The sequence below is a fragment of the Anomalospiza imberbis genome, chromosome 19 (assembly GCF_031753505.1).
Source record: "Anomalospiza imberbis isolate Cuckoo-Finch-1a 21T00152 chromosome 19, ASM3175350v1, whole genome shotgun sequence".
NCBI lineage: Eukaryota > Metazoa > Chordata > Aves > Passeriformes > Viduidae > Anomalospiza > Anomalospiza imberbis.
Window position 1 is genome coordinate 769489 of NC_089699.1, and position 26663 is coordinate 796151.

At 55.7% G+C, this 26663-nt stretch overlaps 2 protein-coding genes across 4 annotated transcripts in view; both read left to right on the plus strand.

The window, feature by feature from the left end:
- Positions 1-12: 12 nt before the first annotated feature.
- Positions 13-8681, plus strand: SLC26A11 (solute carrier family 26 member 11). Of its 3 annotated transcripts, none has more exons than XM_068209894.1 (16): positions 13-207; positions 485-677; positions 831-916; positions 1419-1498; positions 1662-1804; positions 2396-2571; positions 2660-2732; positions 3077-3127; positions 3272-3332; positions 3704-3759; positions 4478-4618; positions 5264-5391; positions 6240-6339; positions 6557-6690; positions 6908-6980; positions 7718-8680. In XM_068209894.1, the coding sequence occupies exons 1-16, from the start codon at positions 43-45 to the stop codon at positions 7798-7800; spliced, it is 1743 nt and encodes a 580-aa protein (XP_068065995.1). In that variant the 5' UTR covers positions 13-42; the 3' UTR covers positions 7801-8680. The 3 variants fall into 3 exon arrangements, with proteins under 3 accessions (XP_068065995.1, XP_068065994.1, XP_068065996.1); XM_068209893.1 differs by having other exon boundaries at positions 6554-6690; positions 7718-8679; XM_068209895.1 differs by lacking the exon at positions 6557-6690 and having other exon boundaries at positions 7718-8681.
- A 474-nt stretch (positions 8682-9155) lies between these two features.
- Positions 9156-26663, plus strand: part of RNF213 (ring finger protein 213) — a 45838-nt gene continuing 28330 nt past the window's right edge. The window contains exons 1-23 of the mRNA XM_068209874.1: positions 9156-9291; positions 12048-12346; positions 12799-13404; positions 14335-14516; positions 15122-15280; positions 15524-15717; positions 15911-16182; positions 16781-17040; positions 17663-17851; positions 18312-18510; positions 19164-19216; positions 19460-19613; positions 20094-20240; positions 20810-20908; positions 21616-21738; positions 22111-22291; positions 22827-23000; positions 23291-23449; positions 23741-24345; positions 24628-24793; positions 25330-25547; positions 26084-26224; positions 26344-26505. Of these exons, the coding sequence (XP_068065975.1) occupies positions 12095-12346; positions 12799-13404; positions 14335-14516; positions 15122-15280; positions 15524-15717; positions 15911-16182; positions 16781-17040; positions 17663-17851; positions 18312-18510; positions 19164-19216; positions 19460-19613; positions 20094-20240; positions 20810-20908; positions 21616-21738; positions 22111-22291; positions 22827-23000; positions 23291-23449; positions 23741-24345; positions 24628-24793; positions 25330-25547; positions 26084-26224; positions 26344-26505 (4695 nt within the window). The 5' untranslated portion in view covers positions 9156-9291; positions 12048-12094. The remainder of the gene's footprint in view (positions 9292-12047; positions 12347-12798; positions 13405-14334; positions 14517-15121; positions 15281-15523; positions 15718-15910; positions 16183-16780; positions 17041-17662; positions 17852-18311; positions 18511-19163; positions 19217-19459; positions 19614-20093; positions 20241-20809; positions 20909-21615; positions 21739-22110; positions 22292-22826; positions 23001-23290; positions 23450-23740; positions 24346-24627; positions 24794-25329; positions 25548-26083; positions 26225-26343; positions 26506-26663) is intronic.

Here is a 26663-nt window from a genome sequence, read left to right on the forward strand (position 1 = left end):
TCGGCCCCCGGTACCGACCCCGGCCCCGCGGGGGTCCCGGCCATGCCGGGGTCCCGGTGTCCGCGCCCGGCGCTGCCGGTCCTGCGCTGGCTGCCGCGGTATTCCCGGGCGTGGCTGCCGCTGGACCTGCTGGCCGGGCTGGCCGTGGGGCTGACCACCGTGCCCCAGGCCCTGGCCTACGCCGAGCTGGCCGGGCTACCGCCGCAGGTGGGTGCCAGGCCGGGAGCCGGGGACCTGCCGCTCCCCGGGCTGCCTCTGGCCGGGATGAGCCGGGACCCCGCTCCTGGAACAGCCCGGCAGTGTGGCGGGCTGGGCTGGGCTGGGTGACCAAGGGCTGGCGCTCTGCAGTCGCCCATTTCCCGGGCAGGATGCCATGCGTGTGCCAAGGGCCCTGGAGTGACCCGAGATCAGCCCAGCCCTCCCAGTCCGGGAGGTGTCCGGCCTCTCCCAGGGCTGTGCCAGTGCCCCTTCTGTCCCCCTGCAGTACGGCCTCTATTCCTCCTTCATGGGCTGCTTTGTCTACTGCTTCCTGGGCACGGCCAAGGACGTGACGCTGGGTCCCACGGCCATCATGTCCCTGCTGGTCTCCTCGTACGCCTTTCACCAGCCCGTCTATGCCGTGCTCCTCGCCTTCCTCTCTGGCTGCATTCAGCTGGCCATGGGGCTCCTGCGCCTCGGTGAGATGCTCCTGCCATGCACTGATGTATGCTTAGGATATTGCTGTGCAGCCTGTAGTTGTTCCTTCCTCCTCTCTGCTCTCCGGGACACTGGGATTGTCGTGCTGCCCCACTGGGGTCAGGAGCGTGCTCACTGCCTGCCATCCCATGCAGGATTCCTTCTGGATTTCATTTCCTGCCCTGTCATTAAGGGGTTTACATCAGCTGCTTCCATCACCATTAGCTTCAACCAGATCAAGGTAGGACCTGCTGCCTCTCCAGCTCTCTCCTAGTGCTGTGCAACTGAGATATTTAGCACCAGGCTGGGTGACGTGCTTGGTGCTGGGGGAAGGAGCCCCAAAGGGACCCCCCGGGATCCCCTGCCAGTGGTTCTGCTGGGTCCCTGAGCACTCTGCTCGGAGCAGACCAAGCTGAACACACCCTCTGCTGGTGACCAGCTGGTGGCATCCAGGACACCAGTAAAACCAGGACATGGGATTTGGTCGCTTGCAGGAGGCACTGACGATTCTCTGGCACGGTGGGTTTGCAAATTTGGAAGCTGGGGGTGGTTTGCAGCCCCAGCAGCCCCTCGCTGGCATCCCAGGGACCTGAGGCTCTGCTGGGCTGTCACACTTCCTTTGTGGTTAACCCAAATCAGAGCCTGTGGCAGCAGCTCCAGGCCGGCGTTGGCCAATGGCTGCAGTCACACGGGGCCGGGCTGGGCCGAGCTGGGCTGCCAGCACGCTTTGTCTGCCTGCACAGAACATCCTGGGGCTGCAGGGCATCCCGAGACAGTTCTTCCTGCAGGTCTATGAGACGCTGAGGAGGATCGGGGAGACCAGGTGAGCAGCAGCCTGCCCTGCTCCCTGCCCTGCAGCTGCTTCGCTCCCCATCTCTGCGGTCACAGCTCGCACTGATTTCTCGGCTGTGACACAACCCCCCTGCCCCGGGCTTTATGGGAGCTCTCACAGCGTGTTTGGGGTGGCACTGATGTGCCTCTTGCAGGGTTGGGGACGCTGTGCTGGGGCTGAGCTGCCTGGCCACGCTGGCAGGGCTCCGGGCCATGAAGAGCCACCTGCCCCAAGCTGCCCCCACAGAACCACTGGCTGTCAGGATCAGCTACCTGATTGTCTGGATCTCTGCCACAGGTGTGTCAGCTGTCCCCTACTGTCACACTGTGACACGAAATAACTCACAGAAGCAGGCTAGATGTAAAAGGAAAGAAAAAGAACTCAAAAAAGCAAACTTTATTTTCTGACTCTACTATATCTACAATAGCAAAAGTGCCAGTGGATTGGAGGGTGAAACTGCCACCTCTTCAAGCACACTGGTCAAACCAACAGTCTATCAATTCTCTCCACCCACAAAGAAGAATGCAAAACAGTCATTGTTTATATGAACAGTGTGAGAAAACTCAGTAAAAATATGTAAATATCAGAAGGCATTGAAACTTTTAGAAGAACTTTGAAACTCTCAAAAGAGCAGGGTGACACCCTGCCCCGTCCCCTCCCAGGGGCTCATCTCTTTGGGTCAGGGAAGGCAGAGCCTGAAACTGGGAAAGCCCAGGAGGGAGGCAGGACCTGGAGGTGGGTCAGGGAGGACAGTGTCCCAAAGCTCCTGCCACTGTGCCCCTTCCTAAGGCTGGGAAGTCCCCAGCAGCTCAGATGCCCATCTCCTGCTCCCCTCCTGCTGCCCCGGTCTCCGGGCAGCTTTCACAGTTGCTCTCTCCACTTTGGCAGCACGCAACGCTCTCGTGGTCCTGTTTGCTGGCCTGGTGGCTTACTCCTTCCAGGTGATGGGCTCCCAGCCCTTCAGGCTCACTGGCAGCATCCCCCAGGGCCTGCCAGCCTTCCAGCCACCACGCTTCTCCCTGGCAGCGCCCAACGGCACCGTCCCCTTCCAGAGCATGGTGCAGGTGGGTGCTGGCAGCTCCCCAGCAGCTGCTCTGCTCCCTCCTGCGTGTGCTGGGTCCCAGTCCCCCCTGACTGGATCCTTCCTCCCAGGACATGGGGGTCGGGCTGGCCGTGGTGCCGCTCATGGGGCTGCTGGAGACCATCGCCATCGCCAAGGCTTTTGGTAGGGCTGGGCCTGGGTCCTGCCCTGTGCTCTCAGGGGGTCTCTGCAGGGGCTCAGGGTGCTGGGGAGGGGTCTCTGCAGGGGCTCGGGGTGCTGGGGAAGGTGCTGTTCCTTTTGGGGCACTGGGAGGGACTGGGCTCCAGTTCACAGCATGGGCTGGCAGGAGGGGTCCTGTGGAGAGCACAGCTGAAATTTGCCCAGGAGGTGAGCGTTGTCTCGGGGTGCTCCTGTGCCCAAGGGGTGCCAGGACAGGGCCCACACTGTCCCAGTCACTGCTGGTCCTGCTCCATGTGTGTGGCAGGTGCTTGTGTGAGCCTCAGGCCAATGCCAACATCTCCTTTCAGCCTCGCAGAATGGTTACAGGATTGACCCCGACCAGGAGCTGCTGGCTCTGGGTAAGAAAGAGCTGCTTGCTCAGGATGGCAGGGGTGGGGCTGGGTGTCCCACAGCCCCCGGGCTGCCTGAGATCCCCATCTGGGCAGTCCTGGGGACACAGACACAGCAGTGCCTCCTCCCCAGCCCTTCTTGTGTCTCCTCAGGTATTGCCAATGTCCTGGGCTCCTTCGTCTCCTCGTACCCCATCACGGGCAGCTTTGGCCGGTGGGTAGCAGGAGGGGGAGCAGGGCACTCACGGGGGCTGCGTAGTGACAGAGCTCTGCAAGATCCTCAGTGGAGGACTGTGCTGTCCTCAGTGGGTCCCTGAGCTCATATCCTGGTCCCCAGCAGCCCACCTTGGTGGCCAGGCTATGCATGTGGCCCGGTGGCCACCTTCCCTTCCATTGAGGGCCACTTCCCTTTGCTGAGGGCCACCTCCCTTCCTGCTGTGTGTTCCAGGAAGCTGGGGGCTTGCTCGTGTTCCTCCCTGACAGGGCAGGTAGTTCTCCTGGGTGAGGTCTGGGCAGTGGGCAGGAGCAGGAGCAGCCCCAGCCCCCGGCCCTGCACAGCCTGGCACGTGTGGGTTTGCGTTTCAGGACGGCGGTGAATGCTCAGTCAGGGGTCTGCACCCCCGCGGGAGGGCTCGTCACAGGTACAGCCCTGCCCTGCCCTGCCCTGGGCTGCTGCCCGTGCCGGGGACCCCTGGGTGCCGGGGACCCCTGGGTGCTGGGGATCCTCGGGTGTTGGGGACCCCCGGGTGTTGGGGACCCCCGGGTGTTGGGGATCCCCAGGTGTAAGGGACCCCTGGGTGTTGGGACCCCTGGGTGCTGGGGATCCCTGGGTGTTGGGGACCCCTGGGTGTTGGGACCCCTGGGTGTTGGGGATCCCCAGGTGTTGGGGACCCCTGGGTGTTGGGGATCCCCAGGTGTAAGGGACCCCCGGGTGTTGGGGACCCCTGGGTGTTGGGGACCCCCGGGTGTTGGGGATCCCCAGGTGTTAGGGACCCCTGGGTGTTGGGACCCCTGGGTGCCTGGGACCCCTGGGTGTTGGGGACCCCTGGGTGTTGGGACCCCTGGGTGTTGGGGATCCCCAGGTGTTGGGGACCCCTGGGTGTTGGGGATCCCCAGGTGTAAGGGACCCCCGGGTGTTGGGGACCCCTGGGTGTTGGGGACCCCCGGGTGTTGGGGATCCCCAGGTGTTAGGGACCCCTGGGTGTTGGGACCCCTGGGTGCCTGGGACCCCTGGGTGTTGGGGACCCCTGGGTGTTGGGGATCCCCAGGTGTTAGGGACCCCTGGGTGTTGGGAACCCCTGGGTGTTGGGGACCCCTGGGTGCTGGGGTGCCCGTGGCTCAGGGTCCCCCCTCTCACAGGTGCCCTGGTCCTGCTGTCCCTGGCGTACCTCACCTCTCTCTTCTGTTACATCCCCAAAGCGGCGCTGGCCGCCGTCATCATCTCGGCCGTGGTGCCCATGTTCGACACCAGCATCTTCCGGACGCTCTGGCGGGTCAAGAGTGAGGGCAGTCCCCCTGCTTAGGAAACTTCCCAGTCCAGCCATCCAGAAGCCACTCTGGCAGTCACACTGGCCCCCCTGAGCTGGGACTGAGGCCCCTTCTCAGCTCCCCCCTGCCCCGCTCACACAGACCAGTTTTCCTCTCCGGCTCTACCCGAGGTTTCCCATAGCAGAGTCTCATGTGTCCAGATCTTTAAAATAATTTAATCATGGTGCCATAACTAAATAACAGAATAATAGTTCGAGTTGGGTGTTTCTGAGGAGGGATCCAAAACAAAGGAGCCTGTGAGCTTTTATTCCTTTGATCCCCTCACAGACATGCAAAAATCGGGTCTGTGAGTGTCCCATCACTGTCTCTGAGTGTCCCATCACTGTCTGTGAGTGTCCCATCACTGTCTGAATGTCCCATCACGGTCTCTGAGTGTCCCATCACGGTCTCTGAGTGTCCCATCACTCTCTCTTAAGTATCCCATCATGTGGCTGCCCACAGTTCCTGGGTCCTTTGTCATGCAAAGGGAACAGTTCACGGCCCATGCTCCACCTGCAGCTCCACCGAAGCTGCCCCAGCCACCTGCACCGAGCTGTCACTGAGTGCCCTGTGGCACCAGGACCAGCCGCAGCCGAGCCTGGCTTCTCTCTCTTGCAGGGCTGGACCTTGTGCCCCTCTGTGTGACATTCCTGCTCTGCTTCTGGGAGGTCCAGTATGGAATCGTGGCTGGGGTGCTGGTTTCTGGGGTTCTCCTGCTCTACTCCATTGCCAGGCCCCAAATAAAGGTGAGCTTCACCCCTGCCCTTGTGTTTGTTTTGCCAGCTTTTCAGAGATGGGGCAATGGAGAGGTGTTTTAAAAGTTTTTATTCCATTATCTTGATGAAGGGTGAGACATAAGAGATGTATAACTCAATGCCATTCCATCAGAAGCCAACTATTTCCTAGTTACAATACCTTAGAAATGTTTTTCAGCCTATTAGCTTTTGCTACACAATGCTGCTGTTACTTCTAACACCAATCACCTATATTTTTACCCCACCTAATGCCACAATGCATCTTTCACAGTTCTAAGTCTCTAAAATATCTGGTCATTTTGCAAGGCCATCATTTGAAACTTGTTGAAACTTGTTTCTAGTTCAATCTCTCTCTCGACAATGTCATCTTTATTCCATGGCCTTCCTAAGCCAGCACACTTTATCTCAGAGGTTGCATACACATGTACAAAACTGTGTCAGCTTTCTGGTAGGTTTCAAGAATTCCTTACAAGTCCATTTCTCACACCCTTGGATGTGGCAGGGCCAGGGAGCTGGGAAGGGGCTCCTGAGGGCAGGGAGGTGCTGGGGTGCAGGATGCTCCTGACCTGTTCTTGCTGTCCCCAGTCTGCCACAGGCACAGCACAGGGACCCCTTTCAAAGAGCAGGAGGAAGGGAATAGCCTCAGATTGGACAGCAGGAGAGGGAGGCATTGCTGTCCCTGCCCTGCTGACACTGGGCTGTGTGCAGGAGGGTTTCCTTGAGGGATGGGGGCTCCTGCTTCTCCCACTCCATCCAGGAGGGCAGTGAGCGACACGGGCAGTTGTCCCTGCTGGGGAAGGTCACAGCCCTGAGCTCCCTGTGGCTGTCTCCCCCCACAGGTGTCAGAGGGGGCCGTGCTGCTGGTGCAGCCGGGGAGCAGCCTGCACTTCCCAGCCGTGGAGCACCTGAGGGACTCGGTGTGCAGCCGTGCTCTGGCAGGTACAGTGCTCTCAGCGTGTCCTGGGGACGCGGCTGTCACCGCCTGCATCACTCTGGTGTGGGTGGCAGGTGCTGCCCAGGCCCAGGGAGTGCATGTGCAAGCGGTGACAGCACAGCTGTCCCACCCCTGCCCGCCCTGCCCTGGCTCTGAGGGCTGGCACCGCTGGGCTGCTCATTTCTGGACTCGTTGGGACATGACCTTCTGCTCTTCCAGCAGCATCTCCAGCACGCTCTGTGGTGCTGGACTGCTGCCACGTCAGCAGCATTGATTACACGGCGCTGCTGGGGCTGGCAGAGCTGCTGCAGGAGCTGCGCAGGCACGGCCTCTCGCTGGCCTTCTGTGGCCTGCAGGTGCGTGGGACCTCAGCCACGCCACCCCCGGCCCGGGGAGCGTGTGGCTGATGGGCTCAGCCCAGCTGCCATCACCATCCCCAGCACCTCCGTCCCACAGAGCTGGAGGCTGGGTGCTCTGGGAAGGGCTGGGTGCTGTGCTGGGATGGCTGGGGACTCTGCCCCGGGGGGTGGGGAGTGGCCAGCACTCCCCCAGCCCAGGTTTCTCTGCCCTCAGGACCCCGTTCTCCAAGTCCTCCTGTCTGCAGACTTAGAAGGATTCCAGCATTTCCCCAGCTGGGAGGAGGCAGGTGAGGCTCTGGGCTGCTCTCCCAGGACAGGATAAGTGTGGCTCTGGAGGACTCCCGTGGGGATCTGACCTGTCCAGCTGCAGAGCAGCAGAGTGGGGGCTGCAGGGGCTCCTGGGAGGGTGAGCTGGAGCCTGTCCCAAGAACTGGGTCTCCCCAGCCTAGGGGATTTGTGGTGAGCTCTGGTGGTTCAGCCCAGCAGCAGCTCAGCACCACAGAGCCCTTCACTCCCCCTGCAGAGGGGTGGGGCCGAATCAGAGAAAAGATAAAACTCTTGAGCTGAGATGAAGGCAGTTTAACAGGACAGAAAAGAAGAAAATCACATAACCATAAAGGAATATCCAAAGCAAGTGATGCACAGGGTGCTTGCTCACCACCCTCTGAGCAATGCCCAGCCAGCCCTGAGCAGTGGCCCTCACCCCTCGGCCAGATCCCTGCAGTCTTTTCTTCAGCACCATGCCCTGTGCTCTGCAACGTCCCTCTGGGCTCCGGGGCAGCTCTCCTGCCTCTGCCCCCTCCCAGCTCCTCGCTGCCCGGGCAGCCTGGGAGCCTGAGAAGTCCTTGGCTTAGTGTAAGCACTGCTCAGCAGCAGCTGAGCCACCCGGCTGTTATCAACAGCAGCCTCATCCTGAACCCAAACACAGCTCTGAACTCGCTCCTGGGAATAAAATGCCCTCTGTCCCAGCCAGAGCCAGGACATGAGCCTTGCCTTGACTCTGCTTCCCCCTCTCCTGTCCCAGAGCATTGCAGGGGAGCGGAGCCAGGGGGCAGCACGGCAGAGCCCCTCACCAGCACTGCCGAGAGCACCGGGCTCATCCAGTGAGACCAGTTAGAGCTGAACGTCCTGTGCCACCCCAGTGACACCAACACCCTCCGTGGGAGCCACCTGCCCCAGGCAGGCCTCCTGGGCACGGGAATGGACTGTCCCCATGTCCCACACCGAGATGGACAGAGCAGCACCAGCCCAGCCCCACACGGGCTGTGGGACAAAACTGTTCCCTGTCGCAGTGACCAGTGCAAAGCCATCTTTCCTCCAGGGAGCTGCTGTCGTTTTTTAAACAACTTTTAATTCTGGACCTTTTCCATGTTCTGGGCCACTCCAGTGGTGATGTAGGGTGAGCTCTCAAAGCTGTTTCAGGGCTGCTGTGCTGCCCTCCAGACAGACACAGGGGCTCAGCCTCCAGCTGCTGGGAGAGGGAAAACGTCTAGGATTATGCTCCTTACTGATTTTTATCCTTTCCTTTTTTTATCCTTATCTTGTCTTGGGGCGTTGTGCAAAACCATGCCCTGAGTCAGGGCCAGGCTGTCACCCTGGGATGCAGCCGCTGGCCTGGGCCCTGCCAAGGGGACAGGCATGGTGACACCAGGCTGTGTGACAGGGACAGCACCTGGTGGGGCTGGGCAGGGTCAGGAATTCCGTTACCCTGAACGGCCCTCGGCCGGCAGTGAGTGTGTAATAAATCAGAAACTGCTAATGAGTCAGTGTGATCTCTGCCTTCCTGAGGGAAAGCTTTTTCCTTTTGTGTGGGAAGGAGAGTTATCTTCTGGGTGCTGCTGAGCTTGTCGGGGAACAGAAACTGAAAGCAGGCTGGGGCAGGGCGGGTGAGCCGAGCCCGAGGGCACGTTCTGCACAGCTCCTGCGCCGGAGGTGCTGGAAGGGCAGCACAGCTGCCCGGGAGCCACACACCTGCCCGGGAGCCACACACCTGCCGGGGCTCCGGGTCCTGCCCTGGAGTGCACCGAGCTGTGAGTTCCTTGCTGCACCATGGGGATGCCGGGAGGGGGAAAACAGGGACATGGGGGTAAAACGGGCTGGTTGTCTGGGAATGTGTGCGTGCTCAAACCTGTGTGAGCACTGGTGGAGGACAGGGCTGCTGGGAGCCTGTCTTCGGCCTGGTCCTGGTCGGATCCGGGATGGGGCACCAGCCGTGCCCTGCTTTTGCCTGCGGAATCCGTTTTTGGTTGTGGGCATCAGCACAAAGCGCTCTCCTCCAACACACCTGCCCTGCCGCTGCCGGGCCCTGTCCTGCGTCCCTGCGCGGGCCGGGGACACCTGCGCTGGGCTGGTGGGTGGGGGATGCTCGGGGGGTACCGGGAGAGGACCCCGAGAGATGCCCGGCGGGGCGGGACCCGTCGAGAGCCGGCCGGGGGTGGCGGCCGGGGCCGGGATTGGCCGGGGCGGTCCGGGCTGGGCGGGACCGTGACTGCAAAAACGAAAGTTGGCGGCTCGGCGGAGAAACGAAACTTGTCCGGGCGGGACTCGGCGGAGCCGCAGGGCGAGCGGGCGCTGCAGGTGCCGGTGCCCGGTCACTCGGTGAGTCGCGCTGCCGGGGCGGCGAGTGGCGGCACGGGGGTGCTGGGCTTGGGGGGCTGCGGGGCGGGGGCAGCCGCGGCTCCGGGGCAGGCGGCACTGCGGGCTCCGGGTCCCGCTGCACCCTCCCGGTGCCCCCGGAGCGCCTGCGTGTGCCCCCATTTCCCCGGTGCACCCTAATCCTCAATCCGCCCGGAGCCCTCCGGTGCGTCCCCGGGGACTCCCCGATCACCCAGGACGCCGCTACCCCGCGGTGCCCCCGGTTCTCCCTTCTCCCCGTGTCCCTCCCCGGTTCTCCCTTCTCCCCGTGTCCCCCCCGGTTCATCCCGTGCCCCCCCCGGGCCCTCCCGGCGCCCCCCGGGAGCAGCGCTAGCCCCGCCCCTCACCTCATATAACTGGCTCATTTGCATACGACCGCTCCTTCGCCACGCCATTGGCCCATCCACCCTGTTCGTTTGCATATCTCCCGAGGGGGCGGAGAGCCGCCAGTCCGCGGGCAGCGAGAGCGGCACATTTGCATACAGGCCCCGCCCAGGAGGCGGGCCCCTCACGGGCAGCGACCCTCGGTCATGGCCCGGGCCCGGCCCCGCTCCCGGCCCCGGCCCCGCTCCCGGCCCCGCTCCCGGCCCGGCCCCGCCCGGCGGAGCAGCCCCAGGCAGGGCTCAGCAAAGCGGGGCCAGGCCCTCGGTGGGAGCACGGCCCTCAGCGCGGGGCAGCGCTGGCTGTGTGTGTTTGTTTGCCGTTAAGCGCTGTGGTTCCCCTCACGCTCCCGGCCCGGCTCTCCAGTGTCGCAGGTCGCTTCCTGACAATAAAACGGGCAGAGGAGGAGGTGACGCGGCTGCGTTGCCTCACGCAGTGCCGGTGTTTGTGTCTCTGCCCCGGCCCTGTCTGTCTCCCTTGGGTGCCGGACAAGGCCTGCCCGGCCCCTGCAGCGGCTGTGCGGCCTCGCTGGGCACCGGCCCTGAGCCCCGGGACTCGGGCCGGGCCGGGCTGCGCTGGGGCTGCGCACTGACCACAGGCTGCCTGTGTCACCTCTGGTGCCCGTGTGGCTCTGGGCTCTGCTCTGCCCAGGTCATTCCACTCTGCTCTCATCCCAAACTCCCAGTCTCTCATCTCAACCTCCCCTGGCATTCCTGACCAGAGACAGTTTTCTTCACTTTGCACTGACTGTCAGGAGACAGAAGTGATTCAGTTGGTGACGCATCCTGCACACAGTCTCCACACTCAGGTCTCCGGTGTTGAACTAGTTTCTGTTTTGGCAATGAAGTAATGCTGGTTTTTATGTTGAGAGACTGCTTGAGTCCTTCTTGACACAGAATTTCCGATTCACAGCTTGTTGTTAGATTTAGAACTCACCCCTGAGTTGTGTTTGACAGCGCACTAATTCTGCCTCACTGAACAGAGACAGAATCAAGTACACAGCACGGTTATGCTGGGGGAAACGTTTCCTAATCCTTTTCTTCTTTAACACCGAATGACCTGGGCCACCAGAATGGCTTTTGGTTTGTTGACAGGGAGAATGTGATCCTAGAAAAGCACACTAAATCAGGATCAAGCTGCTGCAGTCCCGACAGGGTCAGTTCTTAGCAAATCCCTCTGCACTCCAGCATGGCAGGGAAACACACCTGGGACCTCCAGCTTTGGAATGCTGTGGGCAGAACATCCAAAGCAGCCGAGGTTCAAAGCTTTTGCTCTCAGAATTGGGGTGGAGGCAGTGTGGAGGAGCCTGTGAAACCCCAGCAGAAGGCAGAGATCTGCTCTGCTGCCTGACTGGGCCTGGAGCTCCTCCACATGTTTTTGAAGCACTGGATAAAGCTGTGAAGATAAAACGGGAGTTTCCTCTGCCTTCCTGGAAAGCCCTCAGCGGAGTGGGAGCGGTCACAGTGCCACCCCAGAAGGCTGTGCCAGCTGGGAAGTGCCACTGTCCTGTCACTGGCTGTCCTGTCACTGCTCGTGCTGGGCTCCAGGCACTGGCACGGGCAGCTGGTTGCCAGCACTGCCGCTGTGTCCCTGTCTGCAGGAGGAACAGGGATGGAGCTCTATACATCAGTGATTAATTATTCTGCATCTGGCAGGACCTTGGAGAGGGCAGGAGGCTGTAAGGGAGAGTGGTGGCATGGCTGGTGGAGGCTGAAAAGGGAACAAGAAACAGCTCCTGTGTGTTCATGACTTTGGCTGGGACAGATTGTGGTTCCCAGGAGCGGGTTCAGAGCTGTGTTTGGGTTCAGGATGAGGCTGCTGTTGATAACAGCCGGGTGGCTCAGCTGCTGCTGAGCAGTGCTTACACTAAGCCAAGGACTTTTCAGGCTCCCAGGCTGCCCGGGCAGCGAGGAGCTGGGAGGGGGCAGAGGCAGGAGAGCTGCCCCGGAGCCCAGAGGGATGTTGCAGAGCACAGGGCATGGTGCTGAAGGGAAGACTGCAGGGATCTGGCCGAGGGGTGAGGGCCACTGCTCAGGGCTGGCTGGGCATTGCTCAGAGGGTGGTGAGCAAGCACCCTGTGCATCACTTGCTTTGGATATTCCTTTATGGTTATGTGATTTTCTTTTCTGTCCTATTAAACTGTGATTATCTCAACCCACAAGTTTTGCCTTTTTTTCTGATTCTCTCCCCCTCCCAGGGACTTGGTCCAGTGCAAGGTGCCCCTGCCTGTGGCAGGGGTGGAGCAAGATGAGCTTTAATGTCCCTTTCAACCCAAACCATCCTGTGACCCCACTGGGGGGTGAGTTTCCAGTTTAACGATCAATTTCCCTCCATTGCAGAGAGAAGAGAGGTGCAGGTCCCTCCAGTCCCTGATGCAGAGGAAGAGATGAAGGGAGAAGGTGCTGCTGGGGCTCCTTCCACCACTGAAACAAAGGAGACAGAGAGCAAGTTGCTGATGAACAGAGCAAGAGCTCTGCCCAACACCACACCTGACACTGCAGGTGGATCTCCCAACTCTGCTGAGACACGGCAGGAGGAAGAGGGATCCTCACTGCTGGAGGATGTCACAGCCCCAGAGAGCAATGCAGAGCTCTCGGCTCAGCGCGGAGCTGGCGACTCCGCTGAGGTGGCTTCTCTGGTGAGGAAGATGAGGGTTCTGCTGGGGAGCAGCTGTGACTTGTTGCTCTCTTGTGTGAAGTAAGGAGGCCAGACTGGATCCCCCACTTCCCTTTGGCCACATCGGGGAGCTGCTGCCTGGCTTCCTCCAGGAAAAGCTCGCCATGTTTGCTGACGCTGTGTTGTGCATGCAGAGCTGCGGTGCTGGGGGAAACCACAAATTACATGACTCAGCTTAGACACTGCAGTGCTGCTCTGTGCTCCTGCTGAGCAAGTCTTGAATGTTAAACCTACACAGCTCTCAAGAGTTATTTGCATTTCACTGGCTGGTCTTGTCCCTCCTCTTCCTGGTCATTCTCTGTTAGCCCTGTGTAGCAGGAAGATGTCTGTACTTGCTGCAATGGATGAGGTGATAAAGAGTTTCCCTTTTGCAATGAATAGACAGACATTGTGGTCTTTTTCTTTTTTTAATAGAAAGCAAAGAAGACTAAAGCAAAGAAGTCCATCTCTGAGGAACAGGACTCTCTGCCTCCTCAAAGCACAGCACCAGCTCAAACCGCAGAGTTGCCTGACACAGGTGCTGCCCCTCAAAAAATCCAACCCACCGGCAGTGAGGGAGCAAAGCCAGGTGCTGATGGATGTACTGATGCCAGTGGAAACACACCTGAAGGCAACAGGAATTTGGCACACCTGGGGAAGGAAGCTGGCAGCCCGGAAGCAGAGAGGCTGAGCCCTGCAGAGCAGAGCAGCACAGCTGGGCGGGCTGCCCCAGCTCCCAGCGCCGCAGCCCCGGGGGACAAGGTGGAGGATGGAACAATCCCCGAGCACAGAGGAGCAGCCAGGGGTGATGTGGAACGGAGCAGTGGTGCCTCTGGCCAGCTGCCAGCAGCCACAGCAGGTTCCCAGGCCTGGGGCAGCAGCAAGGAGCTGCTGCCAGCAGGGCAGGGAGCAAGTCCCTCTGGGCTGCCTCCTGCCAAGGGAGCGCCCCAAAGCAAGCCTGAGACCAAGACCTCCCCTGGGGCTCAGGGCCTGCAGGCTGGAAAGGTGCCCAAGCAGAAAGGGACCAGTTCCACTGTCAAGGTGAGTGTGAGTGAGCTCTGGTGAGTGTTCCAGTGGGCACAGCTTCCCTTTGCCAGTGTGGCTTGCTCATGCTGTCAGTGAGGCTGAGGAGCACCAGCCCAGGGATACAGGGATGAACTGGGGAGGACTATGGGGAGGCTCTAATTTGAGTTCTGTTCTTCTGGATGCCAGTTATAGCCCAGCTCTCACTGAGGGGTTGCTCAGTTGCCCCCAGGACTGGGAGGTGTCTCTTCTCCAGCCAGATGTGCTCTCTGGAGAGCTCTGGGATCCTCTTGAATGAGGGGATTTTGTGGTTTGCAGGTGCCTGTGCTCTGTTCACACACAGGCCTGGTAAGCTGGAAGTTGCTGTGGTTTCGCTTTCTTTATGCCCATCCTCTGGGACCTGGGGCTCACTGAGCTGACTGCTTGGCAGTGTGTTTGGGTTGGGCTCCTCTTCCATCGTGGGCTGTTTTCCTTAGCCAGCGGCTTCCCTCAGCAAGGGATCAATGTGAAGTGTTTCCAGGAGGATGAAGCTGGTGGTGCACCAGTCTTGGGGGCAGATGGGCAGTAGAGCAGAAAGTGCTGCACAGTTGATGGGTGATGTGGGCATCTTCACCCTGGTGGGCCAGAAGCCCTGGGACATCAAACAGAAATGTAAGGAAGGAAGTGAAAAGGAAATTGGCTTTGTTTAAAGGTAGTCAGGCAAGACTGCAGGTGCAAGACTGTGGTTAAGCAATGTAGCTAAGAAACATGAATAATATGGTTATTGCTTAGCAGTGAAAGATTTTACCTAAGGCTGTAGGAGTATATAAACCTGAGTTGTAGAAACAATACAACTTGCTTCTTGCTTGCACCGGCAGTCCTGTCTCTCAATCGCCCACACACCAGGAGGAGATGCTGTGCTTCCAGGGTCTCCTGTTCCATTGGGCATTGTTTGTCTCCCTGTTGCAGAATGCAAACACAAAAGAGAAAAAACAGACCCCAGGTGAGAAAATGCCTAATGTGAGTGAGAAGACAAGTCCGAGCCAAGGAGCTGAGGCTGCCAGGAAGGAGGGTGCTGTGGCTGCAGCAGACAGCCCCAAGAACAAAAAGGAAAAAAGGAACCAGAAACCAGTGGAAAACATTAAAGAAAGGTGAGAACAGCCCTGCTGCTCCCCAGCATTCTTCACTAACAGGAGTTGCTGTGAGGAGGACTCAGGATTCCAGACTGAGGTGCTGGGATTGGGTCAGTATGTACCTTGGACATGTGGAATTGTCTTGAAACTGAGGTGAAGTGGTTGTGCATGACAGAACCAGTTTTGAATGGGGGCTGCAGCACAGGTGGTGTGTTGAACTTGCTTGAGCATCTGATGGATAAAAAATATTATTCTCCTATTTCTTGCTCTTATGAGCAGCATGTGCTTCACACACACAGCGCTCCAGGTGAATAGTGTGAAGAGCTGTTTTGATATTTTGCTTAATGTCTATGAGCTGGAAGGGGTGGAAAGTGTAGCCATTCCAGGTGGCTCTGCTGAGCCAGAGCATCTCCTGCTGCCTTTAGGAGCCCATTTTTCCTTTTTGCACTGGGCTTTGCACTAGGCCTGCTCAAACATCAGTCTCAGTGAACTGCTGCCAGAGTTTATGGGTCCTGCAGCCACTCAGCTGGTGGTTTGAGTCTGATTTGAGGTCTACAGTGATTTGTGCAATTAAAAAACCCCAAGAGAATCCTTTCTCTTTCCTTTCTAATTCTTTCCTGCAGTTCTGTGAGGCGCAATGAGGGTGTAACAGTGTATTTCCATGCCATATTATCCAAAGACTTCAAGCTCAACCCTGATACCGATAAAGTGTTCATCAGGGCTCAGGGCATTCCTTCCTACACCGACTGGAAGGACAACATCTGTGAGCTGAACTGCACCCGGTGAGTGTTCCCTGCTCTGAGAACGGTGTTCCTCTGGCGCCTCAGCCACTGTGCAAGGGGCGGCTCTGTCCCCACAGGTGGGGGTTGCAGCAAAGGGTTTCACAGTGGAGAAAACTGTTCTAAAATGTTCTTGTGAAAGAACAGTCACCATTCCTATTAAAAATGGAGCAAAGCATGGAAAAGGAGGTCTGTAGATCAGCTAACCTGTCCTTTGCCTGCCTTTGCTGTGTTTGTGTTTCCAAGGCATTTGGGAGAACATGGATACCTCATTGAAGGTGCTGTAACTCTCAGCAGAGAAATCCTGGATAAATACATTCCTTACAAGTACTGGGTGACCTGTGGGAAGGGGGAGTATGAGTTCATTTACAAGAATCCAGAATCCAATCAACCTGTGAATCGCTGCTTATCAATAAACAGGACATTTCTCAACAATGGCGGTGAGCTCTGCAGGCTGGACCTGCACCTTGGGGTGATCCCTGCTGTCCTGTGGCCCAGCATTCCTGGCAGGCAGCCCTGTCTGAAGCTGGGAGCTCAGTGGGCTGCTGAGGGTATTGCTGAGGCAGCTGGAAGGGAAAAGGCACCTGATTGCAATGGTTGTTTTCCTGTGTTCTCCCTGTGTTGCTGTTCCAGAGTGGCACCAATACGATGACATTGTGTGTGCAAAGCCTTCCAAGTTCAAAAAGTACTTTACTTTTGATAAAAACAAGGAAGTGGTGGAAGGGAAGAAAATAGCTGCCAATATTATGTTAGAAAGTATCTTCAGCATTCTTAGAACCTGGAGTCCTGACAATCTGAGGAATTTCTTCTGCCAGCTGAAGCAGTTCCATAATGTTGCAGTAGCCCAGCGGGTGTTTGATGGCAGGGCAATGCTGTGGATAGAGCTAAACTTCAGCACAGAGCAGGTAATCCCTTCTCTTGCACAGAGACAGAAAGCATTCTGTTACTGAACACAAACTTTAATTTTGCTGTTGACCTCGTTGGGTTAATTTTGCTTTTCCAGTCCAGGCTCTGGTACAGAAGCAGTGGGGATCCTTCTGGGGTGACTGTCACTGACTGCCTTGGGGGCTTCAGTCAACCTGTGCACCTCGGTGTGGTTCTGAGACCCCATGGGGGTCAGCAGCAGGGCTGTGACGTGGTCACTTTGTACCTGAGTGGGTTTTGTGTCTTGATATTGATTTCCTAAGCCTTGCCATTAAGTCTTGCTGCCAGTTGTTCTGTCACTAACAACTTCTCTGCACTCATCTCTTGCTCCAAACCTGCCTGCTTTTTGGGAGAAGCTCCTGATCCTGTTCTAAGCAGTGATGCCAGCAGGGCTTCTGGAATCCAAAATTTCTTACTTGACATAATTAGGAAATGTGACAGAAATGCCACATTGTTTTTTTGGTTGTCGAGGCTGCTTCTTCCTGTCCTGTGGCCTCGCTGGAACTGGCAGAAGACATTGGCTTCAGAAGAGAAAGACTAATGCTGTGATTGGTTTGTTTCTTCTCTTCTTTGTCCCAGGTGAATGACTTGCTGCTAAAATACATGAAGAAAATAGCTCTTCCTTTCCTTGCACCAGAAGCAGCTCCAGAGGACAGAGTCATCCAAAGCAAACTGGCTCTGGGGCTCACCATTCTTGTGGTACTTGAGAACTATTCACTCTTCGTACCTAAAAGTGACCTGGCTGAGCTGTGCAGCCTCTTGTGCTTGGATCAGGTGTCACCACAAGATGTACAGAATGAGATTCATCGCATCAAACAGGATTTTGCAGGAGTTACCAAGTAAGTGCTCTATGTACCTTCTAACTGACCAGGCTGGTTTTGCTTTGATAAAACAACGGGAATCCAGCTCTCTACTGCCAGAGAACCAGAGAAAAAGTTACGTTTGAAGGTATCTTTGGAGGTCTCAGTTCCAGCCTCCTGCTTGAAGCAGGGCTAACATCCAGGCAAGGCTACAGTGCATCATTCCACACTTTTTGGTTGGTTTCCCCTGGAGTGCCTGTTTACCACGTTGTAATCTGACTGCTTACCTGGCACTGGATTTGGAGTTCTTCACTCACACAGTTGCAGCCGTTGCATTTCTTTTTGGAGTCCTTCTCTGTGTGGGTGTCACAGGGCTGGGGGGGCTCATGGGGAGACTGTAGATAAAGGACTGGGTCTTCTCAGTGCTTCAGCCGCAGGGTCTGTGCAGAGAGATTCAATAACATTGCAGCTCTGGGTCTTAAACCTGGACAGGTACCCTCTGCAGTGAAGAGTAGATGGAGCTAAAATAAGGACTAGAGGTTAACTGAAGGCACATAGGGAGGTTGAAGTGTAGCCTCCCACACCCCTAGGGTGTTTCCAAGGCCAGGATAAAGCTATTCTTTCACTCAGTGTGTTTGTTTTGTTTTCTTTTTTTATTTAGCTTGAAGGTCGACCTGACAAACTTGTGCCAGAGGTGCATTGGACGTGATGTAGACCTGTGGGTGTGGATCCTTCCCCTTCTGCATTCCTTTGCTGCTCCCCTGCAGCAGGAGCATGGGCTGGTGGAGGAGGATGTCTGGGCAGGGCTGGAAGGGCTTCCATTTGCTGAAACCAGGAAGAAGCGAGATGCGTGAGTTTTCCAGAGCTGCCTGTGCCCTCCTCATCTCTTTATTTGGTTTTTCCCCTCCCTTGCTTTTAAAGAGTATGAAATGGAGCATGTTGAGGGAGGATGTTTGGGGTATTTGGGCACAGCCACACTGTTGGCTCAGAGGTCACTGAGTGTAGCCCAGCTGGGCACGGTGTGACCCCCCACACACAAACCCCCCCAGTTCTGCCAGCCAGGGAGCAGGTGGGAGCTAAAGCTGCTTGTGTTGTAGAGTCTGAGCAAGACCTGGAGTTTATTTTCCCTGAGTGCTTGTGCTCAGTGGTTTGGTTCTGCTGTGCCACCCCTCGGCCCTGGGGACTCCCACAGCTCCTCAGCTGCAGGGACAAAAGCCCAGGAATGAGGAGGAGACCCCTCTGTGGGCTGCACAAGCTCATGGCCTTTTGTTCCTTGGAATCCTGATGATTTTCTTTTGTATCTCCTCCAGAGGGACCCTGCTGGAACGAATGAGAGAAAAGAAGTACTTGATGGAATTTGATGTGACTCTGGTCAAGTCCTGGCTCTGCGTGCTGCCCCTGAAGAGCCTGGCTGAGTTCATAAGAGACTTCTCCAGTGACCTGTTAGTTACTCTTCAAGGTGTTTTGTACAGGTTGGAGGATGTTGACCACTCGTGGAGAAGCTCTGAGGTTTGTCTCCTGGCAGCTTTACCCACCTCTGGGATGGAGGCTCCAACTGGGCTCCTGGGTGTCTTTTGGCAGAACTGACCACCACTGAGGGGACTGGGGCTGGCAGTAGGTCACAGCACAAAGAGCTTCAAACCTAGCTAAGAGCAAAAACAGTTGCTCTGAAGTCAGAGACCCCTCAGGGGGAGAGTTGGGGGTGTATCTGCAGCACAAGGTGGTGTTGGCATTGATGAGGGGAGGGTGTTCTTAGCTGATGTGCTCTTGGTTAGTGATGGCAGATATTTAATTCCTGACCTCCTCAGACATGAAACTGTTTTTTTGCACAGGAGGGTTGGGCAAGGGGCTGGTGGTTTGGGAGATTTTCCTGCTGTTGCGAAAACTCTTGCATTGGTGTGAGGACAGCAGGAGTAGGACCTTGCAACTAATAATAGATTAGAAACCCCAAATTGTAAGAAGTACAGGTTGGGTTTTTGCATGTAAAAGCTGCCCAAGTATTGGCTCTGACATCCAGTAAATAAGTTTTGCTATTTTACAGTGTATTTATAAAAATGTTGGAGAAGATGCAAAAGAATAGTGAGTTCCCTCTTCTCAGCTAATCAGAAATCGGTCTGTAAAATTTCTTCTACAGTTCCATATTTTTGTCTTTCCTGTCTCAGGTGGAGGAGATTCTAAACACGGTGCTGCGTGCCTTGGATGAGCCCCCAGCCAGGTAAGTGCAGTGCACCTCTGTGAGAGCATTGTCTGCCTCTGCACCAGGGCTGGGTTTGTGCTTGTGTGCCTTGAAATCTCTGTGGAGAAAAGAATCCTGGAGTTCTATCCCATTTTTTAAATCCAGCTGAGGAAGGCAGCTGCCACACCGTGTTGAATTTGGTGGGGTTTTTACTTTGTTTTTAATTTTTTATTTTTCCTCGGAGCAGAAAATTAACTCTCCCTCTGTGTTGCTGCCCTGCAGGGCTCTGGGGGCTCCTTCTTGGCAGTGCTGCTTGTCCTGCTGCCTCAGGCTGCACGAGAGGCTCTGCAAGGCTGCCAGGACAGTGGGGTCGTTCCTGATCCCTGCCACTGCTGCCATCCTGATTGCCAAGGTTGCCCAGCTTCAGCCCCCAGCAGTGAGTACCAAGGAACTCTTGGCTTGATACAAGCAAGGTACCCAGAAATACCACAAGTGTGGTATAACACAGTGGGTTTAGGTCAGATCCAGTCTCAGTTTGGAGAACTTCACACTCTAAGCAAGACTGTGGTACTTTCAGACAGGTGTGGAGTCACCTAATGAGTTTGGTTCTTATTGAGAATAAGGTCAGATGCTCAGGTTTGTGATAAGCTTTGTTTTAAGTCTGGTTTTGTTTCCCCTTAAACATTTGTTGTCTTTACTTCCTGGAACAAGCGTAAGCACAACCTGCCTGTAAGCACTGCACTTTCCCAGCCTCTCTCTGCTCTTTATTCAAGCAGTGCTGGGTCTGTTGCTGGGCTCTTGTGTGTTCTGGATGGGTTTGGGCCTTCTCTTTAGAAATACTGATTTAAATCAGTTGTCTATTGCTGTCCTGCTTGAACTGTGTTTATTTTGTTGTCTTCCCCTCTGTGTGGAGCAGGTTCCAGGGGATGCTGTACAGCAAGTTCCAGAGTTGCTCAGGGGAGCTCTGAGGGAAACTCGAGCCTGGTTCAGAAACGTTTTAAAACAGAAATTACTGAAGGAGTACCTGGACCACGTCACCTTCACTTTCTTTGAGGAACTTCGGGTTTGTCATCTTCTGATAACGTCAGTAAAAAGGGGCTTCAGCGTAGCTCAGCCAGGGTCTTGAGTCTGCTGGCTCTTTGCTGGGTTCTGTAGCTGTGGCTGGGTGAGGAATGGGGTGGGGTTGGGCAGTGTTTGAACCTCACCTCCGTTCTGTTCTTCCTTGGCTGTTCCTAAAGGCATTGCTGGGGTAAGGAGCTGCCCCTTGGTGTTGTTTTGCTCCCATTGTGTCCCACTGGTTGTCCTCAGGCCTTCCAGCAGGCAAAGCTCAGAGCAGCCCTGCCAATCTGAGCTGCTGCTCCCTGCCCTCCCTGGGACAGTTTCCAGCAGCAGGGTGGAAATGGCTCATCCAAAAGTCTCCTTCTGCAGCTGAGACATTTACACACTGTTTGGGCTTAAGAGCTGCCTTTTGCAGCTCTGGGAGTGTTCCTTTTCCTCAGAATGGAAACATCTGGAAGGGCTTCAGACAGGACAGAGGCGTGTGGGGCATCTCTTCTACATTGTTCTTTTCATTTCCTTCTCTAGTAAATCTCGGTACTCAGTGGTTTGGGTTGGTTTGCTTGTCCCCTGCAGGCCTGGAATAAGTTTGTGAATATCAGATTTCCAGATGAGCAGTTCACTCAGACGTGGAGGAGCACTTTACTTGCAGATCTGAAGAAAAGAATCCAGCAGGTAGGGGAGACTCCAGGCAGCCTTGGTTGGCGTCCAGAGCAGATGGACTGACTTGTGCTGTGCTTGGAGCAGGAGCACGTGCAAACACGGTGCCTTTGGCCATAGCAGTTGCCATTGCTGCTATAAAGCAGGTTCTGGAGGCTCAGCAGTTGGCCATGATGATGTCTCACACTGTAGTCTTGGTCAGTGGCCTGGCTGCAGGTCCTGGTGCTGCAGAGGAAATGCACATTCAGAGCAATTGCCACCTCCATGGTTTTAAGAACCAGTGAGTGCAAAGTAAACACCCAAGGGCTCAGAGAAGCCAAGCTGATGCTTCTCTTTTCATTCCTTGTGCAGAAATGGTGCTGCTCAGGCTCCCAAATGCTCACCCACATGTGTCAGTCCCTTCCAAACTGATCCTATATATCTCCTCATCTCCTTTCTACAGCAGTTACACATTTCCTTAAGCCATTGATTTTCATAGTGAAATCAGGAAACAAATACTTTCTTCTGTGAGCTTGGCTTGGAGAGGTGGATATTAAGTAATCACACACTTTAGATGGAAAAAATTAAAATATTTTCCAAGCATTTATTTGTTTGATCTCTCTCCCAGGCCCTCAGAAATGGGCTGATGCTCAGGTTTCTTTTATTATCTTGATAGCAACACTGCTTCATGCTGCCAGGAGAAGCACTTGGAGTTGATGATAGATCTCCCTTTTGCCCTTCAGGAGCCTCCAGTGAACCAAATCTTGGTGTACTGTTGTCAGCACCCCCAAATCACACAGATGGAGCCCTCCATCAGCTGGTGCTTCCAGAACTGTGCCACAGAGGCTGTACCTGCAGCTTGCCAGGTATTGTGTGTGCCCTGGTAGGGAAAGGGAATAGTAGGGAAGGGAGGAGAAAGAAGAGTGGAATTCCACAGCAATTCTATTGCACAGTGATGTGCCTTGTGATGGAAGGGGAAGGTGGATGTTGCTTGAGTTGCTGTGGATTGTTTGTTAAACCAGCAACAAAAAATAACAAGAAATCAGGAAATGAGCTCCATGAGGAATATTTGTCATGTGTTTCCACCATGGGCTCTGGTGTCCGTTGTGTCACCGGGCTGGTTTGGAATATACCTCAGCACTGGAGGTGACTCCTTGGCGTCAGTGCCACTTCTGAGGCACAGCCACAGTGGGACCCCAGAGTCTGACCCACCCTGCCCTCTTTGTGTGCCCTGGCAGATACAGAGCAATCTCCTGGAGCAGATCTCTGCCTACAACATGGGCCAGTTCAGCCAGCTTGTGTCTGCTGTCATAGTGAAGTCGTGGCCCATCAGGGCTGAGCAGTCTGAGGAGGATTTTGATATGATTCTGCAGCACCTGCTCACGTGGCCTGACATCAAACATATCTTCAGCTTTAATGGTAGGTCTCTAGTTGGGTTTTAGGAAACCCTGAGAAGCTTTTCTCTGCCTCACTGCTGCCACTGCACAGAGCAGCACAAAGAAATTGTCCTGCTCTTGTTTTCGTCCCTATCTCAAAGCTTGAACTGTTCAGCTTGGGTTTGGAGAGGGAAAGCCAAGGAAGAGGGAGCCACTATTCCTCTGCTCCTCCACTGCAGCTTCCTCAGGATTTGTGGAGCATAACTTCTTTCTCTGAGATGTTCTCACAAGTTATTGGCACACTAAAATGCCAAAGAGTTGGCCAAGTGAATAGATCCAAATGGCTTTTGTTTGCCCCACGGGGTTCGGGTCTGGGCTCTCCATGGAAAGTTTCCACATTGCTGTCCAGAGATCCTGGCTTTGTTCAAAAAGACACGAGGGCTTGGAGGGTGGTATGAGTCCACAGGCTCTTGGGTAGGAATTCAAAAGGAAATGGAAGGACTCTTTGCCATGGCATGGAAAGGTTCCTGATTCTGCCTGTTTTTTGGGAAAAGTGACATGCTTGCTTTGTGGAACAGGAACAAACAGAAACCTTCTGGACAAGCTTACAGATGAAGCAAAGGATGTCATGGCCATAGCAGACTCTGTGCTTACGAGTGTCACCGATTACATCCACAGCGGCTGCATCCTCGTGAAACACCTGGAGGAGGTTTTCCAGCACAAGGAACAGTTCCTCTGCATTTGGCAGACAAGTAAGAGATGGGTTCAAAGGGGCATGGTTGGCTTAGAGCGTCACTAGTGATGCTGGCCTGCTCAGGAGGGGCTGCAGGGGTTAGGAATGCTCAGGAAGGGCTGCGGGGGTTAGGAATGCTCAGGAGGGGCTGTAGCAGTTTGGAGTGCTGTCCCTTGGCCTGGGCAGGGAGCTCCCAGCTCCAGTTTGTGTTGTCACTGCAGGGTTTGTGACTCTGCAGTTCCCAGCCTGAGTCGGGGGGCAGTGTGTGGGAAGTGTCTACTTTGTGACTGCAGGTGAGTTTTCTTTCAGAGCACCAGCAACGACCAAGTGAGGAAAAGGATCTGCTCCATAGCAGCTTGAAAGAACTGCTGAAGTTGAGGCACGAAGAAGTCACACAGCTCAGAAGAGAGGAAAAAGCAATAGGAACCTTCCTGAGCATGTGCAGGAAGGTGCAGAAGTCTTTGAGAGGTAGAGTTCTGGGGGAGCAGTCTGAAAGTGGCAACTCCAGAAAACAGCATTTTCCTTGAAAATCTCTTGGCTTTGGGAGCAGGTTTGATTCTAAACCCCCAAGTGAGGGTGAGGAGGGGTGGGGGAAGTAAAACCAGAGCTCTGGGGGGATCAAGTGAGTGCTTGTGCATCAAATGACACTTGGAGAGGTCCACCTGCCTGGTAGCATTTTGTGGCTGGGGGGATGGGATGAAGTGAGCTGGAGCCAAGCTGCACCACCTGATGTCCCTCTGACCTGTCTCTGGTTTACAGTGAATGTAGGTGAAGTGGAATTTCAACACGCAAAAGATCTTCGCTTAAAAAGACTGAATCAAGTTGTGGCGGTGGGAAGGAAACCCCTGCAGACCTTCTACAGCCTGAGCCCAGAGCTGAAAGTGTTTGTCCACAAAATGCACTTTTTTAAGGACAGCCTGATCTTCCAGCAGTTCTGGGAGGAAGCAGCACAGAAGGCAAGAGCGGAGTATGTGCGTGACAGTCCAGAGGACGAGGAGGAGGACGAGGAGGAGATTGCTCCTGAGCTGGACCTTGATGATGCTTTGAACAGCATGATCCGCCCTTGCTTTGACAGCTATGCAATGCTGTATGATGATCTCAGATCAGGAAGTCTCACACTTTCTGCAGTGGATAGAATTTTCCAGGAATTCACAAATCATCCTGAAGATCTCAGAGCAGAGCTGAACACCATCTGTGGGCTTCGGCCTGCAGAACACAGAGACTGGGTTGACCAGAGAGTCCAGCAGATCCAGCAGTACCATGAAATGCATTTAACCTTTGATGCTGCCAAGATCATTGCCCATGTCAAAGAGAGTTTAGGCCTCTCTGGTGACTTCAGTATCCTGGAAAACTTGTTGCATATAGTAAGTATCCCTGACTTTGTCTCTGTACTGTCAAGGTGTTGGCTAAATGTGGACCTTCCCACAAGTCTGTCTCAGTCTGTCAAGAGCCATTCCTTGTCCCAAAATGCTTATTTGAGGTAAAAATCAGATGTTCCAAGTGCTTTTGTATAGTCATTCCTTAAAGGGAGATGATGATACTGCTCTGGGGTGTGGCTTTGCAGAGGGCTTTCCTTTCCCTGCTGCAGAACCAGTGACATTTCCCAGTTCCAGACTCAGTGTGTGTTTGCACCACTTGCTTTCCAGACAGAAAAGCTTGAATCCTACAAGACCCAGAAGCTGGATTCCATCAGCCCTGAGCTCGTGCAAGCCAAGAAGCTGCTGCAGGGGATCACTGTGCCCCGCCGTGGCTGTCTGAGGGAGCTGGCCCAGCAGAAGGAGTTTGTCTGCTGGGTCAGAGAAGCACTGAAAGGTGTGTGCTACTCATCCAGGAATTAGAGTACTAGAAAGGATGGCAGCTCATGGTGGGGGCAGAAGGAGCACTGAATCCCTGACCCATCTGCTTTGTGCCTTGGCAAGTTCTGGTGTTGAGAGTTACGTCTCTGATGGGCTTTGGTGTGGAACGTGCTACGAGGACCCTTTAAACGTGCCCATGCACTGTGGGCTGGTGCAGCACACACTGACCACCCTGCTGGGAGATGGGCTGGGCCTGGAGGGCTTCAGCAGCTGCTGCTGCTCGGTTCAGACCTGTTGTTTCAGGGGATGGAGTGGTGTGTCTGCCAGCTGAGCTGTCTGACCTGCACAGACACCCTCACCTGCACACACCCCCCAGGCACTGCTCCTGTCCTGGGGATCCATGGATGGCCTGGGAAAGCTGATGGGGAGAGGGCAGTTACACAGGAGCTGCTGTTCAAAGCATTCTTCCTGCATTTCCTGTAGAGGGTGGTGGTGAGGGGAGGTGTCCAAGCTGCCTCACGCGTTGCTCACTCCTGCGTTGCCTCGTTTCAGACATAAATGAGCTGAAGGTGTTTGTTGACCTGGCCTCCATCTCGGCGGGGGAGAACGACATGGACGTGGACCGTGTGGCCTGTTTCCATGGCACTGTGCACGGCTACTCCTCCCTGCTCTACGAGCTCCGCCAGGACTCGGGCTTCGAGGACTTCATGCGCTGCCTGCAGAAGCTGTGGCGAGCCCTGGACAGCGATGAGGCCCTCCCTGAGAAACTGGTGAGTTCTGATCGAGCAGGGCCTCTGCGTCCTCCTGCGTTTCTGCCTTTCAGGAGTGGCTGGAAGTTGGGCTGCACTGGGCAAATGGCACCTGTGTGGGGACATTGCTGCTGCTCTTGTTATTGGAGGAAGAACAGCTGATGTTCCCATGGCACAAAAATTCACTGCAGCTGGTGTAGCACAGGTTTCTCCAGGGTGCTGCGAGGCTTTCCAGTGTGATGTGGTGCAGCTTGGCTTGTGCAGGTTTGATGGTGGGAAAGAGGGGAGGCAAATGCCTGGGAACTCTTACCCTGTTGCAGCAGGGCCTGCTTCTGTAGCAAGAGGTGTTGGAGCACTGTGGGCTCTCTTCAGCCTCCCATGGAGTGGGTAAGGAAGAGCTGTGCAGAAAGAGCAGGCTGAAGCCAGTACTCATTCCTTTCTTCCTTCTCCATCATGAAACTCCTGTGCCAGCCCAAGCTGTTTGTCCTGGTCAGGTGTAAGCAGAGATCCCAGATTTCAGAGCAGTCGGGGCAGTGCTGTGTCTCTTCCCCCCACAGCGCGCCTCAGCTCAGCAGCTGGAGTGGCTGAAGACAGTGAAGGAGAGCCATGGCTCCGTGGAGCTGTCCTCGCTGTCCCTGGCAGCTGCCATCAACAGCAGAGGGGTCTACGTGCTGAGGGCACCAGCTGATGGCCAGAAGGTGAGGCTGAGCTCACTCAGCTCCTGCTGCCCCTCCTGCCTGGGGCTGCTGCCCCAGCGCTTCCCTGGCCTCAGGCACAGCCTCAGCCCCAGCCACGCCGACAACTCCTTCTCTGGCAGGTCTCCTTGGACAGTGTCCTGCGCTTCACCCTCCCGGGGAGCTCGGGGGACGCCGAGGCCTCCTGGAAGTACTCGCTGGCAGAGCTCCGCGAGCTGCAGAACAAACTGATGCTCATGTCGGCCAAGGGAGAGCAAGGCCTGGAGGTGGAGAGGTTCTCTGAGGTCAGATTCCAAACCCGGGGGGTTAGTGGTGTTGGAGCCAGGGCTGGATTTTCCCTTAAATATAAGCTTTTAAGGCTGTGGTTGACAGTGGAGTTGCTGGGGGTGGTGGTCACAGGCACGTGGGTGTTCCTGCTTTTGTTTCTTTGCTAAGGTGGAGC